The sequence below is a fragment of the Danio aesculapii genome, chromosome 10, assembly GCF_903798145.1.
Source record: "Danio aesculapii chromosome 10, fDanAes4.1, whole genome shotgun sequence".
In the NCBI taxonomy this organism is placed as follows: Eukaryota; Metazoa; Chordata; class Actinopteri; order Cypriniformes; family Danionidae; genus Danio; species Danio aesculapii.
In genome coordinates, this window is record NC_079444.1 from 14111068 (window position 1) to 14137055 (window position 25988).

Consider the following 25988-nt stretch of genomic DNA (forward strand, 5'->3'; position numbering starts at 1 on the left):
GTGTCAGTGATACTTTATTGGTATCAGAACAGCCCTAATATTATGATGAGTGTTTGTAAGAATGGCCTAGACATTACAGGTTTTGGTCAATGAGATAAAGAGGACCCTGTCTTATAGACTAAAAATGTCAAAATCAAAGACAAAACAAACAGCCTTTTTGCCTTCAAACTAAACTGATGATTTCAGACAGTACAGTTCAAAAACAAGTCCTGAAATGCAGTTACAAGCTATCTTATACTACAGTAAGTTAACTTTTGTGGCTGTCCAAATTAATTTGGCTTACATTACAAAAGCAATCTAGTCAATATTTTAGACTACCTTTGGGAGTGAAAATGTATTCGATCCTGTTTACACCCCTATTTAGGGTGGTCTACTTGAGAGAAGATTGACAAAAATATATACAGTCATACAGCTTTGGATCAACATGAATAATAATTTTTGGTCTTCTGAAGAGCCAATGATACTGATACTGAGAAAGTTTAGAATGACTGGTAATCAACCAAGAAGTGATCATTTTGCCAAAATCTTTCCAGCATGAAGGCACAAAATTATACTGTAGTTGTAAAACAAACAAAACAAAAGCAACATCTGAAGACCTACTATGAAAAACCAATGAATTCTTCTCCAAATCAGAGAATTCACTATGAGAATATGAAACTCTCTGATGAGGAACTGCAGTTGGGTCATTCAGCAAGATGATGATCAAAAAAAAAAAAAAAAAAAAAAAAAAAAAAAACACCAGAAAGTCTACCTCTGAAAAATTTTAAAAGTTAATATTCGAAAGTCTGTAAATGTGCAGCACCCGATTTTCCATTTAAATGCATAACTAGCGGAAGAATTCTTACTGCTACTGCGTTTATGGTGCATTTACATATTAATGAATGCCATGTCTTGTTGATTATGTTCTTGATCACTTTAACCCTTTATTAGATAAAGAACCATATATGGTAACTTCACTGACATTGGTTACAATTTAATTATTGTTTTAGTCATAAAAAGTCCAAAAGTCTTGTTAAAAAAAAAAATAATAATAAAAAATCTGAACGCTCCAGGGTTTTTTTTTTTTTCAATAAGCATTTCAATGAATTTGCTATAAAAGTTGACTATGTGTGTATAAAAACATCTGACTGCACATTATATTTATGTATTGTTTCAGAGTTATAAGCGCACCTTGATCCAGGGTTCGGCAAGCTCCGTGTATGTCTGAGGGATGTGCTGAACTCCATATTGAGGAAGAGAGAAGTCTCCATCCTGCCCCGTCCTGGAGCTCTCAGCATGAAGAGATGAAGACGATGATGATGAAGCAGCTGTTTGGCTCTGAGAGCGGCTGGTTGTGCTTTCCACAGTAGACGGTGCTTCATAACTAAATCAAACACAATATTCAGGGTTAACAATTTAGGATAATTGGCCAGCATGAAGCAGGTGCTAGTTCAAAGCTAGTGCTCTTGATGGTTTAGAAATAGTTTGTCTGTCGAACATTTTAAGAACTGCACTGCTTTTTATGAGCTAAAGAGCCACCTCAAAGCCAGATCTGATGTCACTAACGACACATTATCTTTCCTTGCGGTGCAAACATAGATTTACCAAACAAAAACAAACCATCAATGTTGCATTGCTCTAGATGTTAATGGCTTTGCGAATATACATTGGCATCCAAACACACACTGTAAAACCCAACGATCAACTTTATCAAATGAAATGAGTGTAGTTAACACAATTGACTGAAAGTTAATTCTAACCATTTGAAAAGAGTTTTGAACGTGTTGAAGGTAATGATTTAATTAAATTCCTCATTACTTCAACTTAAATGGAGTAAGTTTACAGATTAGTTTTTTTTTTTTACTCAAATGGTTTGTAGCAATCGGTTTCCTCAAACGGTTTGAGTTGCCTAAACGTATTGGGTTTAACAGTACTCAGTTGGTTTGAGTTCTCTTTATTTATTGGGTTTTACTGTGCTCAAATTGCTTTTAGTCAAATGGAGTAAGTTCACAGTACTTATTAGGATTAGTTTTTGAACTTAAATTGTTTGTTTCAATCGGTTTTCTCAAATAATTTGAGTTACCTTAACTTTTTGGGCTTTACAGTGTAGCAAAGACTACAATAAAAAATAATGTGTTCACACAGCATGCTTTATTTGCGAAGATAGAGATTACAAACGATAATAGCGTGTTCATTTAGGACACTATTTTTTTAATAGGCCAAGATCACAAGTGATAATAACATGTTCTGCTGCTCAAAACAATTTGTTGTTCATTTTGTTAGTGATGTAACCCCAAACTCAGCTCCTGCTGCAAGCGGTTCTTATTATTAAACCAGCATTGCTGGTTTGTGCTACTTTCTTTTGCTGTGTTGAACGACGAAGAACCAATATGAAGCTCCAAACCAGCAGCCAAAACTCCCTTGGTAAAAAAGGAGTATTTATGTCCACTGGTGTCTCTAATAATAGCTAACAAAGGTTGCAGAATTCTATAGAGCCCTTAAATATCTTTTTTAGGGTTTCTGCAGGTTTCACCAGGTCAAATTGAACACTTTTTAAGAGCATTATGAGTGAAATTCTAGGCGTATAAAGGGATAAATGGTTATGGCCCGGTTGGTCCAGCAGAAAAGATTTTTACTGGGCCCCAACAAAAAATTAACTAGTTATTTCTTTGCCACATATTTTAAATGCTTCAAAACAACTTGCATATTTATTTTTAGCAACATAACTTTTGTTTAAAATAAAACTCGTTATTTAAGCTATAATAAATTAAAATATATGCACAACAGGCTGTCCAGGTCAGTGTCCTCACCCATAATGTCTAAAAAATACATGGAGAACTTTCAAACCAGTTTTATTGTAATGAAAATTAAACTATATTGGTTATAAAGCTATTAAATCAGCTATTAAAACATTAGTTATAAATGAAGTTTTGTTAAAACGGATTTTTGGTGATTGGATGGGTGTTGGCCTGACTGCATTTAAAAAAAATAAAGATCTCTTTAAAATAATTTAAAACCAACAGCATAATATTTCAGTGAATTTAAGGCTTTTTGAGGCCTAAAATTTTGTTTTTGAAATTTAAGATATTTTAAGACCAAGACATCATGTTTATTTTTAGGTGGGATCAAAAGATCACACTTACAGACAGTGCTCATTATAGCACCCTCATCGCTGTGGTATATTGTTTAGGAGTCTTGGTTATGCAAGTTCTGTACAGTGCATTGTAAGTGCGCAGCTTTGAGGTACAAACTCATTTTCTTGACTGGGGTGATAAATGATGGTTTACGCAAATGGTCGCCATAGTGTCTCCTAAAACAATAAAGCATGTCGGTTTTAGGTCTAAAACCCAAGACAAAACAACACGGAAGGCAACAAACTAGACTTGTGGTTTGTGTTGACACAACATAAGATGATGCAGAACTCTCTGAACATCAACCACTCAAAAGCAATTTTACACTCAGGGAAGACAAATAGAGGGGATTTACTTGGTGAATCAAGATAATTGCTGCTTCCTAAAGAAGAAACATCAGGGTTTGGTTTCGGGCATCACTGTGTGTGGTGGGGCAAATCCCTGGATGGTTTTGCAAGAAGTTGGAAAACAGCAAAAAACTGACTAGTCGCTAGCATGTCAATCCCTGGCAGACACATAAACATGGCTGGTGCCGGTCTGTCTCACTTACCACCAAAGGAGAGTTTCGCATCATACTTCGGGACTCTGCCTATCCTGACCCCTAAATGACCTAATTTCAGTGTCACAGGAGCAAACATAAGCAGAGCATGCTGAATGAAGACGAGTGATTTCATCTGAAGCATCACCGGGCTTCATTAGTTGGTGCAATTTGTTGCTCTGACATGTTGGATTCGGCAATGGCAAAATTCCTAAACTCCATCTTTGCTTGATTATGTAGGGTCCAATAAACACCCTATCTGCTTGTTTTCATCCACTGCATTTTGGGAAATCATATAATTTTTAAGAAGTGCTATGTGGAAATACCAAAAGTAGCATTTTTTGCTTGAATGACACAAAAAAACTATTTTAAATTTTAATAATATGAGGCTGGGTGACAAAATTATCACTATAGCAATCAATTTTCTCAGTAAAACAATTACACCTGTTCAATAGATATTCGATATGAAGCTTATACTTCAAAAATGTAGGCTGAGGCATGAATTTCAAACGAGCCTGGGCTGGTTTCGTGATTTGATTAACATAAAAAGTATGTAATTCTTGGCCCTCACGCCCAGCCCTGAGATGACTAAACAAATAACAAAAACTGTTAACAAATACATTTGTTGATGTGCAACAACAGGCTCATGTGACTGTCTCAGCAGATCATGGAATTTGATAACTGGACTAAACAGCGGGTCGAAAGGCACACCACCATTAGAAACCAGTTTTCCATAAAGTGATGATTGTGTTCTTTTGCTTACATGTGATGAAAGAAAAATAGCTTTCTTTGCAAATTATTCACGCACTATAAAATACATTTTTTGGTCACAGCATAAATCACAGCTTTGGATGTAAACATAGCGAACGATGCATCTCCTTAAAACTAGGGCTGAGCAATATATCATATATGCATCGATATCCCAATGTGTGTATCTGCAATAGTCACATCGCAGGATTAGATTGTTTATTAAAGATTAAAAGATGAAGATATTATTAAACTTGATTTGTTAAAAATAATTTATACAATGACCATGATATTTTATACTTGATTGTTTAATTTCTGTACATAAATACTGTTAGACTATTATTGTGTAATTTATTTGTAGACTCTGTAATTTATTATAATTTATGCAGATGCACTACACAGAAAAAAATCTTCCTAGTCAATCTAACTTATTGAAATCTTTCCAATTAGAGCTACTCAAATTATCTGGTGAAATTATATTCATAATCGCAATAAATATTGCAACAAAATAAAATATCGCAATGTTAGATTTTTTCAATATCGTGCAGTCCTACTTAATACACATAAAAAAAAATCCAATGTATGTTTCTGAGAAACCTAATGCTCAGAAAATCTGTAGCCGTTTCTGCATCTTTACCTGTAAAAATCATGAGACTTCCATTTGGCTCTACACAGTGGGCAGATTAAAGGATCGTGATTTCTTCTGCACTCCTCGGCCCCTGAAAAACAAATACCACACTAAGATCAGCAACAACTCATTACATAAAGAGCTGTTGAGGGATCTAGGGCTTTAAAAATGGGTCAAGGATGCCAATTCAACAAATGAAAACTAGACGAATATCAAAATAGCTTCCTGCATGCAATAATATAATTATTAGAGATTTAAGACCAACACTGGGAATTAGGACAGTTTTATACAATATACTAAATCTGGCTTCACTTTACCACAGAATTTCACAATTTTTCCCACTTTTTTGTTTTTCTAATAGGATAGAAATTAAGAATCAAACTTTTTTGATTTAATCGATTAGAAAAAAAAGAGATCAAATTTGTAGCAATCAACGCTTTGTTTAAACAAAATAAATCAATTTAACACATCTGTCTAACATTTATTTAATTTGCTCGTTATATTTTTTTAATTAAGCGATATGTAGCTTGTTTTCATTTCATCCGGTAATTAAATTAGTTGTAATGCAATATCTAAACAAATAATTCCATTCTATAATTCAGAATATAGTGCACTAGGTGGAAATTGAGCTGAATGCAATGAAGTTTATTGCAATACATATACAGCGGGGAAAATAAGTATTGAATGCGTCACCATTTTTCACCGAAAACATATTTCTAAAGGTGCCATTGACTTGAAATTTTTCCCGGATGTTGGTAACAACTAAAGAAATCCACATATGCAAAGAAAATAAAACTAATTTGTTTACATATTAAGTAATGCATAATAAAATGAAATGACACAGGTAAAAAGTATTGAACACATGAAGAAAGGGAGCTGTAGAGAGGCAGTGAAAGCCCAGACTGCAGCTGAAATCTCTCAGTAGTTCTTCAGCAACCTTCTGCCCTTCCACAGTGTATATAATAGTCGCTGCTTCAATTCAACATCTTCATTGCCAGGATGATGAAGATGAAACCAGGGTGGACATTTCAGCAAGACAATGATCCAAAACACAGCCAAGGAAACTCTCAACGGGCTCTATTTTAACGATCTACCACACACCTAATGACTTTAGACCTGCTTTCGGCTGGTCTATTGAACAGTCTATTTTAGTTCCTCAAAATAGCAAAGCGCCAACAATGCGCCTTAACACACCTCTTTTCTAGACCGAAACACCCACGAGTCCACAAAGTGGACTATTTAAACAACGTGGCGGAAAACAGGAAAATTAGGGTTGCGTTGGTCTGAAAATAGCAACATGTCGTGGAAACACGTCTTGCGCCTTATTGCACCGGGTGTGTGATAGGGCCCAAATGCTTTCAGAGAAAGAAAATCAAGCTGTAGACTGGCCCAGCCAATCTCCTGACTTGAATCCAATAGAAAACACAAATTAAAGATCAGATTTGATAGACGAGACCCACAGAACCATCAAGATTTTTACACTCTGTTAAAATGTGTAAAAATCACACCGGAGCAATTCAAGGCTGTCATCACCAAAACAAAGCCTTTTATATAAAGTATTAAATACATTTTAGTAGTTCAGTACTTTCTCCTTGTGTCATTTCATTGTTAATACATAAAACTAATGTTTTGTTTCATTTTTATGTTTTATGCATATTTGTTTGGGCTTTTACCAAAATCTGGTTTAATTCCATTGTCAACATCTCCTTTAGAAATAGTATTCCCAGGAAAAAACATGACGCGTTCAATACTTTTTCCCAGCTGTATGTATTTTTATCCTTTTATGTATGCATGTATATATGTGTGCAAGTGTATCTGTATTGGCATTTATGCAGTTTTTACTGCTCTGTTGCATTTCAGTCAAAAGATCTTCAAAAAAATGCAAAAAAGCTTATCCAAATAATCGATTCGTTGCTCGATTACAGTAGAAGATTCATGAATTATTGAAATAATCCATAGACCTACAACCCAAGTAAACACAAAAATGTTGACTGCTGCATTGTTTTAGTCATGAGTTGATCACCAAAATTAAAAAGGCCAAACAAAGCTTAATACTCACTCACAGATTCAGAAGTCAGTGTTTAAAATATAAGCAAGGGATGTGAGGTATTGTGGGATATTTCTGCTGGCACTTACATATAGACATGCAGTGATGGTGGAGTTTGTTTCGGCAGCCTTCTTCACACACTGTCAGACTTTCCTCATCCAACATGTCCAGCAGACAGATGGGACACATCTGCTCCTCCTCGTCCTTCATACTGTGCACATGAGGACACACAGAGGTAGATGTAAGCAATACTTTCCTCATGAGCAATATTTTCTTTGATCTTCAGAAAATAGGAATTAGCTGTAGCACAAAAGCCATCAATTTTAGAAGTCAAAAAGCTTACTGACGTCGACACAGTAAATATAACTGAAGAGACTTGACTATTCAAGCTTGTTAAGACAGATAAATATAGTAATGTGTCAAAGCAAAATACAAATTTAGACTGAATGATTATGCTAGACAGCTCTTATAATTAAAAGTGATGGGGCCTTTTTTTACTATTCTCTTTTATGACCTATGCAATTAGTTAAAAAAAATCCTCTAGTGTGAAGAGAATTGAATCTTTCATTTGCCATTTAGAGCGAATGGGAAAGCAAAAGGTTTATTAGTGGTAGTATATGTTTGCAAACAAAGTAGCTCACTAATTATGATTTCTGAGAACTACAAAAATGTAAAAATAGACCATGAAGCCATTTGTAATGTACATATAACATATAGGAGAATATAGCCTGGTTTCTCTCAAGGTTTTCTTTTTTTTCACTTTCGTCAATTGGTGAAGTTTGTTCCTTGCCACTGGCTTGCTTGGTTTGGGACTCGTCAAGTTGCGCATTGATGGATCTTCACATCTGAAAACTGGACTTACACGGTTTCAATTTACTAGAACTTCTATGTTAAGCCGCTTTGGCACAAGCTACATTGTAAAAGTGCTATAAAAATAAACATGAATAACTCGCACAACTATTTGATTACACAATTAAATAATTAAATAAAAACCAGAGCAACAAAATCACTTGCAACCTTTGGTCCATTATTTAGAGGTATCATTTTATATTTACTTCAAGATTCTTGTATTAAAGGTCCCGTGAAGTGACTTGAAACGTCCATTTTTTATTCAATGATTAATGTGATCTCAACTGAAAAAATGAAAAGAGGGCAGGACATAGGCCCAATCCCATTTCTACCCCTTAGCCCTTCCCCTGAATCCTACCCCTCATTATAGGCGTTCATGTGAAGGGGTAGGGGTGTCCCAATTCTCTTTATAGGTGTAGGGCTAAGGGGAAGGGCTAGATAGCCCTCGAAAGGGAGATTTTTTTAGGACCACACCCGAAACCAAGAGGTACGAAAATTTCCCAGAGTACAAAAGCTACAACGGCAGCAGGGCTGCACACGGAAGTCAGGAGACCCACAAATTAGTATTTTTTATCATTATTATGAATTTTTACAACAAACAAGCCGTGTAAACAATTTCATATCCACGTTTTACCGCTTTAAAAAAAAAAAAAGAAAAAAAAATTCCGCTATCTATAATCCATAATAATAACCACAACATACTTTCACATCTGAATTCTCCATGACATTCGAATCCTCTGTCAGAAATTTCTAATGGCTGGGAATGAGCTTTTTACAGTGTCTGGTATAACGCTAATGTTGTTTTTTATGTGTTTACATAGATGAATATGGCCACTGTGTAAATAAACACTACAGTTACGAGCTTTTTCCCACATTAGATCATTATGATAACATAATATATGCCTTCAGTGATTTCCTGAAGATAAATGCAAAAAAATAACACAACTGGAATAACTACAGCAGTCGTGATCGTCTGATCTCATATGAAGCAAGAGATCGCGATGACGTATGATGACTTGTGCAGGTGTTGCAGTGGTGTCCCATTTCTTACGGTTAATTTTTGAAGCCCTCCCCCTTTACACTCTGTTTCAAGGGCCAAGGAGAAGCGGTACAAAAATAGAATTGGTATTGGGCCATAGAGTAGCCTCCCTTTTAAAAAAATGACTCAAAGCTCTTTCAGTGAGAGCGGTTGAGATCAAGTGGATAAAATTAAGAGTTTTGAAGCATTTGATTGGTCAGAGATTTGAAGAAAAACTTAAGTATGAAGTGACGAGCTGATCAATTTGGGCAGAAGTGACAAACTGCAAGCTTCGGATATAGTCTTATATTTTCTAAATGCGAATTTTGTCTCTGTTTTAGAGCACACTGGCTAATAGATATCCTTCAGACTGAAACGGGACCTTTAGTCACAAATTTAAATGAATTGTTGTTTTTACGAGCACAAAACAAATAAATAAACATCTGATGATTACCAGAAAAATATTATATAACATAGGGCTGGGTATCGATATTTATTGACCGAACACCATTGTCAATATCGATAAAAAAAAAAGTAGTTGGTATTTAGTTTCGGTATGACGTGCTATTGTTTTAATAAAAATGTGGCTGCTGAGCCTTGGAAGCAGTGCCAGTAAGCTTGGTGTAAGTTTGTAATTTTCAATAGAGGCGCGCAACTTGCACGACTTAGCAAGGATGCCGTTAAGAGTGGCTTTTTGGTTTCTTTTCTTGTGCATCCCAGCCACTAGCTCCCCATCTGAAAGATTTTTTAGCATAGGGGGTATTATAGTCATTTAACCTCACTGTCTGAAATGTTGCAATATGTATTTGAATAATGATGGTTAGTTCCTTTACTTCAAAACTCTTGAGGTTTACTGTATCACTATTATTCACACCTTAAAGTTTGCTTTGATTGTTCAGTATTTAAGCTTTACCATTGCACACACTTTGTAACATTTTATTTATAAAGTTTAAGAGTCTCTTTAACACTTATGTTTATTTTATTATAAGGAGATGAAATATTTTGTTTAAATATTTTTTGTTTTTGACTATTAAAACTATGTCTTAGCAATGTTGATAAATTTAAATAAAGTGGTTAAATAAAAAAATCTTAATATTCCTAAATGCACTCAAAAAAATATTCAAATTATCTATATCCAATGATATGAAACATAATATAGTGATATTGTTTTTTGCAATATTGCCCAGCCCTAATAACATTCAAATAACTATTTGGATGGACTAAAGCTCACAAAAAGTAACATTGATTAATCAATATTTATTATTTATAATATTTCATTCATAATATATACATTTTTAAATAGGATATAATTAAATCTATACAAGGATAAACTATCCCTTGAACAATGTCTAAAAAAAAAAGAGGAACTCATAGTGACAGATGCTAAACCAGCCTATAGTATCATCTCGTGAAATATTTATATCTACAATTACAGTGTTTCCGACAGGTTTGAAATATACTTGCAGTGGCAGCCGGATTGAAACAAACCTTTTAACCACAGTACAGAAAAAATGGTCAACTACATGCGACAAACAAAAAAAATAGTGTGATTTTTTAAACTATATTTTTATTTATAATGACACACCTTTTCTTCAATGGGTTAAAAAGGCTGTTAAAATAAAGGAAATCATGATTTCTCTTACTTTTATGCTATTTACGAGCCATGTGCATCCACGGACAGGTAAAATCTGCTTGCTCTCTCTTTCTCAAGTTGCCTTATTGGCAAGACCTTTACAGTATTGGCAAAGCATTTTAGATATTTATAAAGTATGTAATATATTAACATTAAATTAATAAAATATACAGCAAATGAGAAATAAATGTCAGAAAAAAAATGAATAAAAATAGACAATATTTCTAATAATTACAATGATTACTAAAATAAAAAGTGTAGATTATTTAAATTAGACAAATTAGTTGATTAGCCATTTCTAATGGTGTACAAATATTTTGTAGCCATTATAGATGTCATTTTGTTCTCTCTGAGTATATAGTAAAGTTATATAGAGTCGTTTATTAAATGATTCATTATTTAATGTTTCTCTCATGGTTGTGCGCGTGCAGTCAGCTGCGAAAAGGTAATGCAAAAACGTATACAAATAACAGCAACTTAAGAAAGCGAAAGTAAAACCCGAATCCCAGACATTTTATGAGATTCAGAAATTACGGTCGGATGCATTTTGGAGGAAAAGGCGCGTCTCTGTGGGTCTGCAGAGCACGTGAGATTGTCTTTGTGAGTGACAGATCGTGCAGCACATACAAAACCAGCAGTAAGAAACATGCAAAGCGAGAGAAGATTTTCCAGTTGTTAATCGATTGTGAATGTTTGGCTTTCTTGGACGGTTACAAAAAAAGTGTAAAATGATGATAATAATAGTATTATTCATGTGTCACGACCAAATATACTTGGGCGGCCGTTAATATACCTGGGTGGCCCGCACTAAATTATTTATGATAACAATTTTGTAACCGATGCCACTGTTTGAAAACACTGATGATATGACAGCTTAAAGAGCAAAATCTAAATGACGCATCACAAACCTGCTTTCAGTACTGGATGGTGAGGCACTGGAAGTACACGAGGTGTGAGAATTGGACATGCGGGACACAAACTTCTGGATGGTGCTGCGTGAGGGAGCTTTGATGCGGGAGCTGCGGCGATTGTGGTACTTCTGAAACAAGCTCTCCACCTGAATGAAAACACAGCATCTGTGAACTGAATGCTGAGCTTAAATTACAAATGAAATCAAAACTAACCATTTTGTAAGCTCACGTTGCTAGTTTTGTGGTGAACAATTCATCGGTGCATGTCATTAAGTATAAATAAGCGACCTTGTAATCTTTAATTGAATTCTGTTTTCTCAGATTACGTGATTTTGAGGTATTGGGGTGTGGCTAACATACATAGAAAAGGTGAGGAGGAGGAGTCTGTTAGGTTGTATTAACTCTTCTAAGACCTATTTCCTAATCTTTGTGAATGAAATGACTACTTTACTACATCCAATCATCTTGCAGTAGAAAAAACAAGCCATGCCCACTGTTTTCTCATTTAATATTCAGTTTCTTTAGGAACTGCGTCACAAAACAAAAAAAATGGTCGCAGCTTCCAGTTCATATGGACTGAGTTCAAGATGGAGCACAATGAGGCTTGTGGAGCTTTGTTTGGGTTATACACTCTCCTCACCTCAAAATTCTTGAGGGTTTTCCGCCACAGTAGAGGATCTGAAGGCTCCAGCTGGAAAACTCGGAGCATGACGAAGAGCACGTGGATGCAGAACGTTCCTCTGCCGCAGCTGCAGGTCTGATCACAAACAACAGAACGCTTTTCATTGCAAGTGATACAATTATATACATTATTGCACATACAGTAAACATGAAGAAAACGGTTTCGCTAATATGCCTTCAGGCTTTTGTTTTCGGAGTAGATATCATAGTTTGTTTTGCAGAAAACGACCACTTCAACAAACCGTAAATACTGCTGACAAGATAATCATAGGTACCAGAGTGAAATTCAATGCCTTTTAAGATCTTTTTTGTTTTTTTAAGAATCTTTTCATACATTAGGACCTCATCGCCACTTTAGGTTTCAACCAGTAACATTGGCAACATTTTAACTTATTGTTATTGCTTTTAAAGTAAATTACTAAATTGTCATGGCAATTTCAAAATCTCTGAATGATAGACAAACATGTCCAATTATATTTAAAGATGATTTTGTCCTCTTGCAAGAAGGTCAGACAGTAGGGTTGCACCGTTTACCGGTATTATGGTAGTATCGTGATACTATGGCTTCAAAATACTGGCGGTGCCACTGTAGTTTGTAAACGGTAGTATCATCATTAATGGTCAATCTACAATAGATAATGTTGCATGTGGAAAAGTCACTAAATAATAACAATAGACCATTTTATTTGAATAGTCTGTAGTTAGTTTAGTTTCCTTTAGTTTAATAGCCCTTTAAGTTAGCAAAACTGCATAGAATTTGCATCCTTTATGGTAGCCTTTTGCACGTTTTCTGATGCTTCAGTTCGAACGCACATCTGAATTGGTTAATTTCTGTTCCTGTCAATATGATTTAGTAGCTACAACAACCGTGATAATCTCTTAAAAAGAACGACTCACAAAGTGACATTTTGAATTACTTTGGATTGTTACCTGAGAAGACTGGGGGAAAAAAACAATAGATGAAAAATCCCAAATAGCAACAGGAAACATTGAAACAATTTTTTAACACTTAATTTTGTTTGACAAATGCTCTTTTTGTGACAAATTTCATTTGATGTATTTTGTATCTTTATTTTAATGTATTTTTTGTTGGTCACTTATCTACAAAATAAACAAAAAGAATGAATACATTTTTAGGTGAAGTGGGATGCAAATAATACTTTTCAATAATAAGGGAATTATGAATTAAATTTAAGTAGGCTTATTATAACATAAAATATAGTATTTCTGACAATTTTTTTTTGAATTTGAGTTTTGAATTACAGTACTGCAATTACAGCTGCACGAAAAATTAATCGAAAAAAAAAAAATCATCGCGATCTCGATTCAACCCCATAAACGATCTTAATCCAGCATTTCTACGATTCTGCCAATCATATTTTCAAGTTCAGGAGAGAAGCAAAGGCGGCTGCACGAGTCTTTTCTTCGTTTCAAGTACATTGCTCAGCGACATGGACAGCTCCAAATGATGTTGAAAGAGTCACATACTGTATTTATAAGGTATAATTCACCTAAAAATGTCATTTTTGTCTTCATTTAATGATGTATTCGCAGCCAGGAAATCACACGTGACGTGAGCTGCTGACCTTGAGCTGTTATCACAGAGAGGGTGGGGGCGCAAACTACTTAATGATAGACGCGCGTGTGTCTACTTTAGTGAACAGAATATAGTGAAATAATATTCAGTTTGTGGCACAGAGTGATCGTTTAAGAGCCACGCGCGAAGTATGAACAGCACTTAGCAGTGAAAATGAAACCGAAAGCGTGCACATGATTTAAATAATCACATCATATTACAGAGCTATGGTTGCGACAAGCATTTGATATGTTTTTCTTTCATAGCGAACACAGAGAGTTGTGCATGAAAATAAATGTTTACAGTGTCAGTATAACTACTCTAGCCAATTAATGTTGATTTTACCAGTGAATTAAATGGTCTAATAATGTTGTCAATGACAGATTGCAAGCATAGGCCTATTTCCCAAACATAATTCAACATCAGAATTATTATAAGTAGAATAGAATTATTTATAGAAACCAGTAGACCTACAATACTATAATTGTTGTTTTACCATATGTGTGAGAAAAAAACAATAATAATTGCCGACTCATATTATATTATCCTTTATTTTACATCTACAGAATCGTGATCTTTATTTTAAGCAAAAAAAAAAAAAAAAAAAAAAAACATTTCTCATTTTAGCCAGAATCATGCGGCTCTAATTGCAATACTACTTGGTATTGTGATGCTTCAGCTGGTATAGTATCGCAAGATGAATTAGAGGTATAACGACAACCCTATCAGACAGTCTTACAGAAACACAGGTCGCTGCAGAGTGTGACAAGGAAGGGAGGGCTTTTTTCAGCTTATATCAGTTCTTCAAGGTTATTTTAACTTTCCAGTCAGAATTACAGGCCAGACTAATGATTTTTTTACTGCATTCTTTTAAAGCACCAAGCTGTTTACCACATTTGCTCTCTTTTGTTTTTTTATTTCTACCAAGACTAATGCTACCTAATCAGTCACTGATTTTTACATGACAATTCTTTTGGCATATATACTAAATACTGATCGTAAGAAACGAAATTGTATTGTTTAAAATATTAAATTTGACATTTATCCTCTGATACTTTTTACATCAAGTAAAAAATTCAAGAATATTTCACAAAAAGTAGTTTTAAATCTCTTAAAACTGAAACAGCAACAAAAGTCCATTCGTTTGCATTATTTTAACATTGTTTAAATACACCCTACCCTGTTCAGACAGTAATACATAAATATGGAGATTTCCATTTTCCTACAGCTGGTTTAAAAGGCTTGCACTTTACAGCAGATTTAAGCCCAATCCCAATTCTACCCCTTAGCCCTTCCCTACCCCTCGTTTCTTGTGTGTTTACATGAAGGGGTAGGGGTGTCCCAATTCTCTTTAGCTTGAAGACGTAGGGCTAAGGGGAAGGGGTAGACAGCCCTTTGAACAGAGATTTTTTCAGGACCACACTCGAAACCCTGGGGTAAGAAAATTTCCCAGAATACACCTGCCACAATGGCAGGATAGCTGCACACGAATGTAAGGAGAACCATAAATTCAAATTTTTTGTCATTATTACATCAAACAAGCAAATGTTTTAATACATTCATAACGGCGCTCGTGTTTTACTGTTATGCTTTAAAAAAAACAAAAAACGAAATTTCGCCATCTATAATCCATAATAATAACTCCTGTACAGCAGTCCCACAACATTCTGACACTCGATGACACTCGAATCCCTTGTCAGAAAAGAATAGTGCCTGAGAATGGGCTTTTTACAGTGTCTACTATAATGTTAATGTTGTTTTTGATGTGTTTACATAGATGATTATGGCCACTGTGAAAATGTGCAGTATAGTTACGATCTTATTGCCACATTAGATCATTATGATAACATAATATATGCCTTCAGTGATTTCCTGAAGATAAATACCAAAAAATAACGCAACTGGAATAACTACAGCAGTGGTGACATGTGTAGGTGCTGTAGTGCTGTCTCATTTCTTAGGGGTAAATTTTGAAGCCCTTCCCCTTCACACTCAGTTTAGGGGTAGGGGTACAAAAATAGAATTGGGCCCTAGTTCAACCAATAGTCATGCATGAAATGTGAATTCCATATACACTAATAAATCTAAACTTCTGCATTAATAACATACTTTTCAGGCCATTTACTACAGGCATGCAAGCCCAGAAAACATTATTGGTGCATTTTGAGTTTGCAAGTTGCGGATTTAAAAACATTTGTTAAAAAATTATGAAAAAATGTGCATGTAAACTGAAAAAAATCAGCCCTATGGCATCTATTTTACTTCCTCTGGCTCAAATGAATGAGGTGGCTGTCAAGAATGATGTGCAGTAATATGTACAGTGTGGGGCTAATTTGTTTTTTAAATTTTTAACTTATGTTGTTGTCTTGATGAGTGTTGCTATTGTGTGATTGTTGTATGTATGCAATTGTTGTCTTAAATCCAGTGTTAAAGACTAATTTCCTTCCTAGCAGAACGGCCAATAAAGTTTAAACTAAACTAATGAGGAATGAAAAGTTTTAATGGAATTGAGTGTAGAGAAAAGTATGATCTTAGATTCTGGAATGCAGTGAACTTAAAAAGTAAAACTTTCTCAAAACAAACACTGATAGAGTGCAGAATAAAGTACAGTACAGTAAAAATAATCTGTACGGTCACCACCTCATCTCTCAAACATTTGTCATTATTTATAAACCTCTGGCACAGAGATATGGCATACCTGTGGACCAATGAACACCCTGAACTTGTTGTCAGGACTGTCTCCGCCAATCAAGAATGAGTTGGGTCCTATTTGCTGGAGCAGGTACAGGCGGGCCCTCATGACCTTGTTGACCCTGCGGTTGGTCTCCTCTGGACTGTATGGAGAAAAGCCATCAGGAGAGGGAGCTCTTCGAGGAGGGGTCACCCGTCCACTCTGCCAAAACACATCAGCTCCATGACAAACAGATCATGGGCAAAATACAGAACATTTCTTATCTGAGGTCTTAACCAATGCTACGTAAAATTAATATATTTTGCTAATTAGTATTATAGAAGCAAATATTAACTCGATTTGGGATTCTTATCCTTTTTTCAGATTCTGAAGGTTAATGCACACTGAAATTTTTGCACGTTAAACAATTAATTCAACCTCACGTTGTGTCAGTCGTATTGACACGCTGCCTCCAAAATTTGTCCGTCAAAAAATTTTTGGAATTGGGTTAAATTGTTTTCTGGTTTTCACATTCGAAAAGAGGTGCTTTGACAATTCAGGACCACTATACAAGCAAAAGGCAAAATCCAAAATGGCGTCCAAGAATCACTTTGCATTTGTTTTTCTGTGTCTCCATACCTTAGATAATCTGCCAGTCTCTGTTCAGGATCAATTTGTTCAGTTAATTTGTGGTTCCAGTATCGCTAGCAAAGTATTAAACTGAGCCACAGACATCCTGAAGTAAACTTTGAATCAGTTTGGATTATCCGGCAGCTCAATGATAAGGAGGTGGAACTCTCCATCCTCTCTCTACAATCTAAGGATGGGACGATCCAATATTCCTCTCTTTCCCTTGTTAAGCAGGGAGAAGACTACAAAATCATCTTCACTACTCCAAGTATGCATTTTGTTTTGTGAATTATTTTGCAACTGATTAAGTAATACGTATCGGAATCAGTGTACATGGTTTGTGTGTGACGAATTTTTCAGATTTCAATATTAAAAAAAATGCGTACGAAAATTTCAAACTTCTGTGTGCAAAGACTTTTATTCTTGTTTCTTACTTCTGTAGAACACAAAATAATTATTTTCTTTTTGTACTAAGGATGTCAATTAGGATGCACCAAATATTTGGCAACCAAAAGATTTTTTTTCACCGAAACACAAGTGAAACAGTATGTTGTGATGTCACAAACAGGTGGCCTGCAAGCAGCAGGTCTGCTGTGTGTGTATTCCATCTATTCGAATCCTTTGCACTTCATCGTGACTGTACTTGATCCATGTTATAAAGATCATTACTTGATTGCGCATGCAAAATGATCCAGATCACAATGGATGCAGAGAACCCACGGCGAGACTGCAACTTCAGAGTTGACCTGCAACTCTTTATTTTACTAATTATATAGATCATACAGAACTGTATTCTCCTCAAGCTCTAGAAGTAGTGTCATTCATGTCTTTTCAGGTGCACTCAAAAGACAATCGCCTGTGATATCACTTCATTTTGTTTTTGATCGTCAGCATGATTTTATGACTTCTAGGCTAGATTACTGTAATGCCCTGTACTACAATGCTCTGTTCGCTGAAAAATATGACCATATCACCGAAATTTTATCCTCCTTACACTGGCTGCCTGTTAAGTTTTGTATTGATTATAAAATATTACTTCTTACCTATAAAGCTTTCAATAATTTAGCTCCCGTTTATCTAACCAACCTCCTGTCTCGCTACAATCCAACTCGCTCTTTAAGGTCTCAAAGCTCAGGGCTTCTGGTAGTACCCAGAATAGCAAAGTCGAGTAAAGGAGGTCGAGCCTTCTCATTTATGGCTCCTAAACTCTGGAATAGTCTTCCTGATAATGTCTGAGGCTCAGACACACTCTCGCAGTTCAAAACTAGATTAAAGAACTATCTTTTTTAATAAAGCATACACTCAATGCATCACATAGCGATATGATGCATGAATGACCATTTGGCCATAGGAGAAATGGTCGTGCCCAACTGAGCCTGGTTTCTCTCAAAGTATTTAATCTTTCACTTTCGCCAATTGGTGAAGTTTTTTCCTCGCCGCTATCGCCACTGGCTTGCTTGGTTTGGGACTTGTGGAGCTGCACATCAATGGATTTGCTCTTCAGTGTTTGGACTCTCAGCAGTGAATATTAAACCACACTAAACTGAACTGATCTTAAACTCTGAAAACTGAACTGACACTGTTTCTATTCACTATATTCTTCTATGTAAAGCTGCTTTGACACAATCTACATTGTAAAGCAAAGATAAATTTAACTGAATGTAGGCCAATGGTTATAATAATATTTATAGTTATAATGATATTTATACATAATCAAACTACTGTGCAACTTAAGCAAAACTGATACTAAAATAGTTTAATATTTGGTTTTGTAGTTTGGGCCCAAACAAATATTTAAAACCCCATTGTTTTAATTGCTAAATAAATATTTTTATAATTTGTAATTGAATTATTCTTTGAAGCTGTAATATTAATTTATGCAAATGCACTGCATTGATTTTAGTAAGGTTAGTCACAGTCATGCAAATGCAATGGTACTAATAATTTGCATCATTTATTTTTGTGTTTCGGTCTTCGGCCTCTTTTTTCAGTTTTTGGTTTCAGCCAAGAATTTTCATTTTGGTGCATCCCTAAAGTCGAAGGCTAATTATTTCTAGCATTCTTCATCTTGTATTGTGTTCCGACAGAAGAAAGAAATTCCTAAAAAGTTAAGAAGCACTTGAGTACAAGTAAATGATGAAATTCCCATTTGAGTGAACTATCCCTTTAAAGGTTTTATAACGGGACTAAAATGCTTTTGCAAGAGCTGTAAATGGATCTTGTTTTTCTCATTACCTAGAGGTGATCTAAACATTTATGGCTTAAAAAAAAAATAGAATTTTGTTGGTTCTGTTGAACAGTCCTATTGATGTTTTGTGTAAGTGTCAGTCATGTGACCACAAAAACAAACAAAAAAATGTGAACACAACAAGAATAAAAACAAAGCCTCACAGGCACTGGTGATGCTCTCCGTCTGCGTAGACCAGGAGAATCCGGCTTCCCAGCAGTCTTTGTGGAGGACGATGAGGAGGAGGAGGAACCGGCTGAGAAAGAGGAAGGTCCGGGAGACGGGCTGCGATGACCTCGGCTCTGGGATGAAGACGAGTTGTGACTGTCACTTCCGGCTTCAGTGCCGTCGGCTCTCAGAGGAATGGGCTTCACAACCTGAGACCACACCAGAAAACATCAGCAAAAATCTCCCTGTTTCCTCTGCTTTCATTCTGTACAGCAGTCCCATTCAGTCCCAGATCACCAGTTAACCACACATAAATGGGGAGTTAATTTCCTTTTAAAGCAATGTTATTGTAAAAAATAATAATTAAACCATATTAACGTAGAAGCAGGAAAAAAAAAACATTCCTTGTGAAAATGAAAGGATGATCACACACAGTTAACATTAGACCCATAAATAATCTGTTCAAAGAATAGTTTAAGCGAAAGCAACCGGTGCTGCTTACAAAAAGTAAAAAGTTACAAAAATCTGGAGCTCTTGAAAGCAGCAAGACTGTTGGTGCATGAGCATCACTTTTTGTCAAGTCTATTTGAAAGAGAACCAATCACATCAGTTGCGTTTCTAGACACAGTTGCTTCACGCAAGGAAACAGGAGCGTGCACGCATTTTAAACAGTCGTGCGCATCACCTCAGCTGTTAGCGTGAGTGATTATCCTCTCATTCTGCTTTCTATTGCTCGCGTGAAAGCAATTCTTTTTGCTTCTCAATCATGTTGCTTCTCAATTCTAAGATCGCCTTTGCATGCATATTGGACCATCCTTATGGTCGAACCCTGCTTTTAAGAATTATTATTCGGGAAAATTATTTTCAACCAGCCAAAGTGGCTAGTGGGAGTATCTGTCCGACTGTCTCCTCTGCTGAAATCTACCTGCATTTGGCGGGTGTTAATGTCAAGCCCTGTTTGTAATGGAAGTCAATTGAGCAAGAACAGCCACCAACAGTAAATTAGGGAGAAAAAAAAAAGAAAATTCATCAAAAACAATGCAAAGTTAAATGTTTTCACATGTCCACGACTGTGATAAAAGAAAAGAAAAAAAACAGTCCACAATTACTTATTATATTGAAAATGCATCATTTTGTGTTTTTTTAACCATTCAGTGTCTTAATTTATGAATTTGACAAATCAATAATTAAAATCTTGTAATTTCTAAACAATTTAGTAGTTTTGATCAGGAGGTTGATTAACGGATTAATGCAAGAAAAATGAAAAAAAAAACTATATAATGCATTTTTACAGCAGTTTAATTCGGTGGATGTTTTCATCCCGAAAGGGTAGTAAATTTACAGAGAGTGTTTTTTACTAAAAATTCAAAGCATTTTCTCAGAATGTGTATCAAAATAAGATGTCACCAAAAATCATTCTGCTAGCTAAAACACAGAAAACGTTATGGGTTAAAGCAAGCACTGAAGTAAGTAAAATAATCTTTGGACTAGAAACAAAACAACCAATTTAAGTGGGTACAAAAGTAAGGAAAAAATTATGTAATTTTTTTGAAGTGCAAATGTAAAACAACACTTTATAGTCTTCATCGCATAAATAATTAAATACAATCTTTGTTACACCTCCAAATGTCAATTTATTGTGCCTGGATGTTTTAAACTCACTTGAAATGTGTACAGTCACAGGCCTTAAAACACATGCAAACAATAAACTTTCACTCTCTTACGGTTCAACTTAGTAGTGACTCTAAAAATAACTTATTTAGTGGCTACTTAAACTCAGACTCAACATTGCAGATTCTGCGAGGTGATTATTGCGGACATTGCGGTATTGATGCTGAAACGATGTATATAAAACATCAGCAAAAATCATCCCATTTCCTCTGCTTTCATTTGCTGGTTTTATTTTGTACAACAGAGATGAATAATATCACTCAACACATGGATGATGATTATAGCTGCACAATATTAGAAAACTCTGATATCAAATTCCTCCAGATGGCTTGAATAGCTCTATTTCACTTTTTTTGGGGAAGTCTAACAGTACTCAGGTAGAGAAATTAAATAATCACACTGTTTCTAGTCCCAATATCTATACAAATTCTTAAATCAAGAAGAATTTACTAGACAATACAAAAAAATATTGCTCTGTAATAAAATTCCTAGGTCAAAATTGAATTAATTTTTTTATAAGTATAAGTAAAATAATCGTTAGATATTTGGACTAGAAACAAGACAACAATTAAGTAGGTAGGAAAGTAAGAACATTATTTTATGCAGTGCAAAATAAAACAACACTGTATAGTCTTCATCAAATAAATAAATACAATCTTTGATTTAATGTCATAATACACATTATACACCTTTAAATGGCAATTTATTATGCCTGGATGTTTTAAATTCACTTGAAATGCATATGGTCACAGGCCTTAAAATATATGCAAATGATAAATGTTCTCTCTATTATGGTTCAACTATGTAATGACTCTAAAAGTAACGCATTTCGTGGCTACTTATAACTCAGACTCAATACTGCAGATTCTGCGAGGTGATTATTGCAGACATTGTGATATCGTTGCTGAAACAATATATTGCGCAGCCCTAATGATAATGATGTTATTTGAAAGCTTCTGAAAGTCTTGTTAATGTTTTGTACGACTGCAAATTATTAGTTGAGTGTGTAGCCGCAGTGAAGCGCTCAGTGTGAAAGTCTGTCCGCATGGTCGATTGTTCTGATGGTTATATAAGGCATGCCGGCTGCACTCAGGAGGAGGCTTTCCACTTCAAAACCTCACAGTTCCGGTTTCTTACTTCGACCATTCTCAGCTATTTTTGGTAACTGGGCATCTGATCCAATGATTTAAAGGGATAGTGCACCCAAAAAAGAAAATTCTGTCATCATTTATTTCTCCTCTACTTGTTCCAAACCTGTTTGAGGTTATTTTTTCTGTTAAACACAAAGGAAAAGATTTTGAAGAATGTCAGAAAGCAGCAGCCATTGACTTTTTGGTTCGTACTATGGAAGTCAATGGCTAATTTTTGAACAACATTCCTCAGAATATCTTGTTTTGTGTTCAACAGAGGAAGTTTAGAAACATTTAAGTCTGAGTAAATGTTGGGGAAATTTTCCTTTTCGGATGAACTACCTTTAACCATTAATGATAGTTAACAATGGTTAACTAATTCAGACTTACTTATTAAAAGTAGTCATGTAAAAAAATGTCATTTACAGTAGTAAATGACTTTACAGAATCAGTAATAATAGCATTTGAATAAAATGTAAGAAGCATGCCAATGTGGTTTAACTGAATACAAAAGACGTTAAATGAGAAAATTAAGTGCAGAGGGTTGGGAATTGCAAAACACAGTTATTCTGAAATAGGACTGCTCTGAAATCATTCGCAATAGTCACATTTCAGGATATGCGCAATGTTTAGTTTGTATTATAATTTATCATTTGCATGCGTTTTTTTAATTCCTGGAGTTTTATTATGACTTTAAAAGCATTCAGGTGTTGGAAATTGTACCATTTGTGACCTTAACTACAATAAATTTTATTGAATTATTTTTATCATTCAGTTACTGTACTTAAATACTGTTAGACTCTGGAAGTAATAAACATTTTATTTTAATTGTATCTTTTTCTTGATTGTATTTCTAGGTTTGTATGCGTGAAAATAATCATAATATATCCAAATATAGAAATGCTTTGCAAATAGCACAGACCACAAAGAAAATGTGTTAGGGAACCCCTAAAATTTAAAAGATTGTTTATTAGATTTTATGAAGATGCAAATAATTAACATTAATTCATCAGTCTCTGACTAACACTTGCATGAAAATAAAACACATGCAAATACAGAAATGCACTGCAAAAAGCACAGACTACAGCGAAAATGTGTCAGGGGACCCAAAAAAGTTTATAGATTGTTTGTTAGATTTTATGGAGATGCACTTCCACTGCAGAATCATACCAATCAATCTAACACTATAAATTATTTTCCAAATAGAGATTAAGCCATCTGGTGAAATTTTATTCATATTGCAATATATATCACAAAATAAAAAAATATTGCAACGTTAAATTTTTCCAATATCGTGCAGTCCTAATCTGAAATATACACAAGAATATAAAACACTGAAAAACATCTGTAAATAAGTTATTTTAAACTCTTAAGAACTTTTAGTTTTCGAATAAAAAAAAAAAACTCAGTGTGTTGCTTGCCTTTTATTGGTAATTTTTTGAAAATTCACAACCAATTTCTGATCGTAAATGGTTTCAAAGTAAATCCTACGCCATTATATTCTGGGTTGCTATTATCAAAAATTATTGCTCAATCATAGCCCATAATACCACTATTTTGATCGACTGCAATTATTATGAAAAGGCAAATAAAGAGCATAATTTTATTAACTTTTATAATTTTAATAGCTATAAAAAAGTAAACCCTTAAAACACTTGTGTGATAACTGCAAAGACTGCGAAATGTTTTTCAATATATTATGCAGGCCTGTTGGTTGACCTTAAGTTCTATGCACGGTTTTGCTCATGACTAAACAAACAGTAGCTATGTCTCTATCCACAGATGCAAATTAAATGTATGCGCAAAACTGGAATATTGCATATAAAACATGTGAATAAAGAAATGTTTCTATTTCCTGATTAACTGGCGCCAAATATCGAACGTAAAAATGGAATTTGCCGCGGTAGGAGAAGCTGCGTCGATGTTTTCTTTATTAAACTACTTGCACCTCAGAAGAAAAATGCCTATACGTAATGAACGGCTCGTGGCGTTTGAAGGCGAGAGATGCGGAATTTGTTTGGTAAAAGCGTTTCCATCGTAGTTTATGTGCATTTCTTTTATTGAATAAAAAGTTTATCCTACTCAGTTATGCGCATTTGCTTTATGCACAATTTAAAAATGTATGCACATCTTGGCATTTCCATCAAATATTTTCAATGCGCATATCCTAAATGCGCAAAAAATAGGTCAATGGACACATAGCTAGTGCAATGTGAGCACGCACCACTTTTTGGGTGCTCTTTACAAAAAATACCTATCCCAGCAAAAGAGTACAAAAAGGCGGAGCTTAACGCGCAGCTGAACGTTATTGGTTTACAAAGATACATCACTCGCTCATGCAACAAGCCAGAATGAAAACAAAGGAACTGCCATGTTTTAAATTCACAGCCGAGACATTACACCGTAATAGTATATACATATAATAACGAGCCATGGTCGACCCGAGCTCAAACTAACCTTGTCGTCGTCTTGATGAACAGCCACAAAGCCAAGAAGGAGAGCAGATTCTACCCTATGCCCCATAGTTTTTTTTCAAGGCCACCTAAAGCGAGAGCGGTTTTGCTTTCTTGCTTGCACTCGCTGCACATGTAAATTTAAAATAACAGACTTCTTGAGCTGATGATAAGAACGTGCGTGTGATTATTGAAGTGCTTCTGACATCTGATCCTGTCAGAAACAAACAAACGCGAGACTGACGCGCGAAAAACAAAGGAGAAGCCGGAAAAAACAAAGGAATAAATTATTTTTTTCAGCAAACATTAATAAACTGCTACGTTTAACTATCATCATCGCCTTTTGGACTATTATGAACACAGAATGATGGAATTACTTTCTAACAGAGGTTACATGTGCTGGCAAAGATTAAAGATACAGACGAGAGGTTTGCTCTGACTGTGGACTATATTTTGTGTTGTTTTTGAACTTAAATAAGGGCTAAATGTATGCTGTGTGTAGTTTTTTTGTAATTGATAATATATCGGAGACTGTAAGGGTCTGTATGTGTTCATATACGTTTCATTTATTTATTTTATATAATCGCAGACTTTACAGTAGGCTATTTCGCATCATTGATCTGCATTAAAAAAATTCAATCATGTTCATAGAAAGGTTAGTAATGAACATTAATACACAAGTGTTTATGTGTATTAAGCATTTGTTTCATGAGAAATGCTTCTCATATGATATGTGAACGACGTGTGAACGATATGTGAACGACAAAACAGCGTATAGGAATTGAAGATGAAATAGGACTTGACGGTGAATTTAATTTCACTTAATGTCGGAATTAATTTAAAATGTACTCTTCTTATTTTTATATAGTAGTGCTTGTTATAAATAATGTGCACTTCATTATTTTGTAAAAATTCATTTGCATCAGAATCTTTTATCGACTACCACAACCTTCCCTCCCCCCTCGAAACAACTTTTCTTTACTTCTGGTCACATGAAGTGCCTTTGTGGTAGAGCTATCAGTGTGTGCTCTGCCTTCATCCATTCATCCAGCAATCCAATAAGTTCCCAAAGGGTGAAATCACGCACAATCTTAACTTCAGTTTTATGCTGACTTTCATTTTCTTTTGGGGCTTGTTTTTTTTTTTAACTAAACAGAAGTTCAAAAGATTACTTCATACATAAAAAAGAAAAAGTTGCGAGGTTGACCAACAAGTGAGCGTCAGAAACGTAAAGTTGTGTAGCGCCTCCTTAAGTAGCAGGGTATTTCTGTTTTGCATTAAAGGGATAATTCATCCACAA

The 25988-nt window shown here is 34.9% G+C and overlaps 1 protein-coding gene across 2 annotated transcripts in view; it reads right to left on the reverse strand.

Moving 5' to 3' along the window:
- Window positions 1-25988, reverse strand: part of map3k1 (mitogen-activated protein kinase kinase kinase 1, E3 ubiquitin protein ligase) — a 103556-nt gene that overhangs the window by 30369 nt on the left and 47199 nt on the right. For both annotated transcript variants that reach the window (XM_056466396.1, XM_056466398.1), the window contains exons 3-9: window positions 19431-19643; window positions 16437-16631; window positions 12122-12238; window positions 11479-11627; window positions 7160-7281; window positions 5033-5114; window positions 1171-1363 (exon numbers count right to left, since the gene is read on the reverse strand). In XM_056466396.1, the coding sequence (XP_056322371.1) occupies window positions 1171-1363; window positions 5033-5114; window positions 7160-7281; window positions 11479-11627; window positions 12122-12238; window positions 16437-16631; window positions 19431-19643 (1071 nt within the window). The remainder of the gene's footprint in view (window positions 1-1170; window positions 1364-5032; window positions 5115-7159; window positions 7282-11478; window positions 11628-12121; window positions 12239-16436; window positions 16632-19430; window positions 19644-25988) is intronic.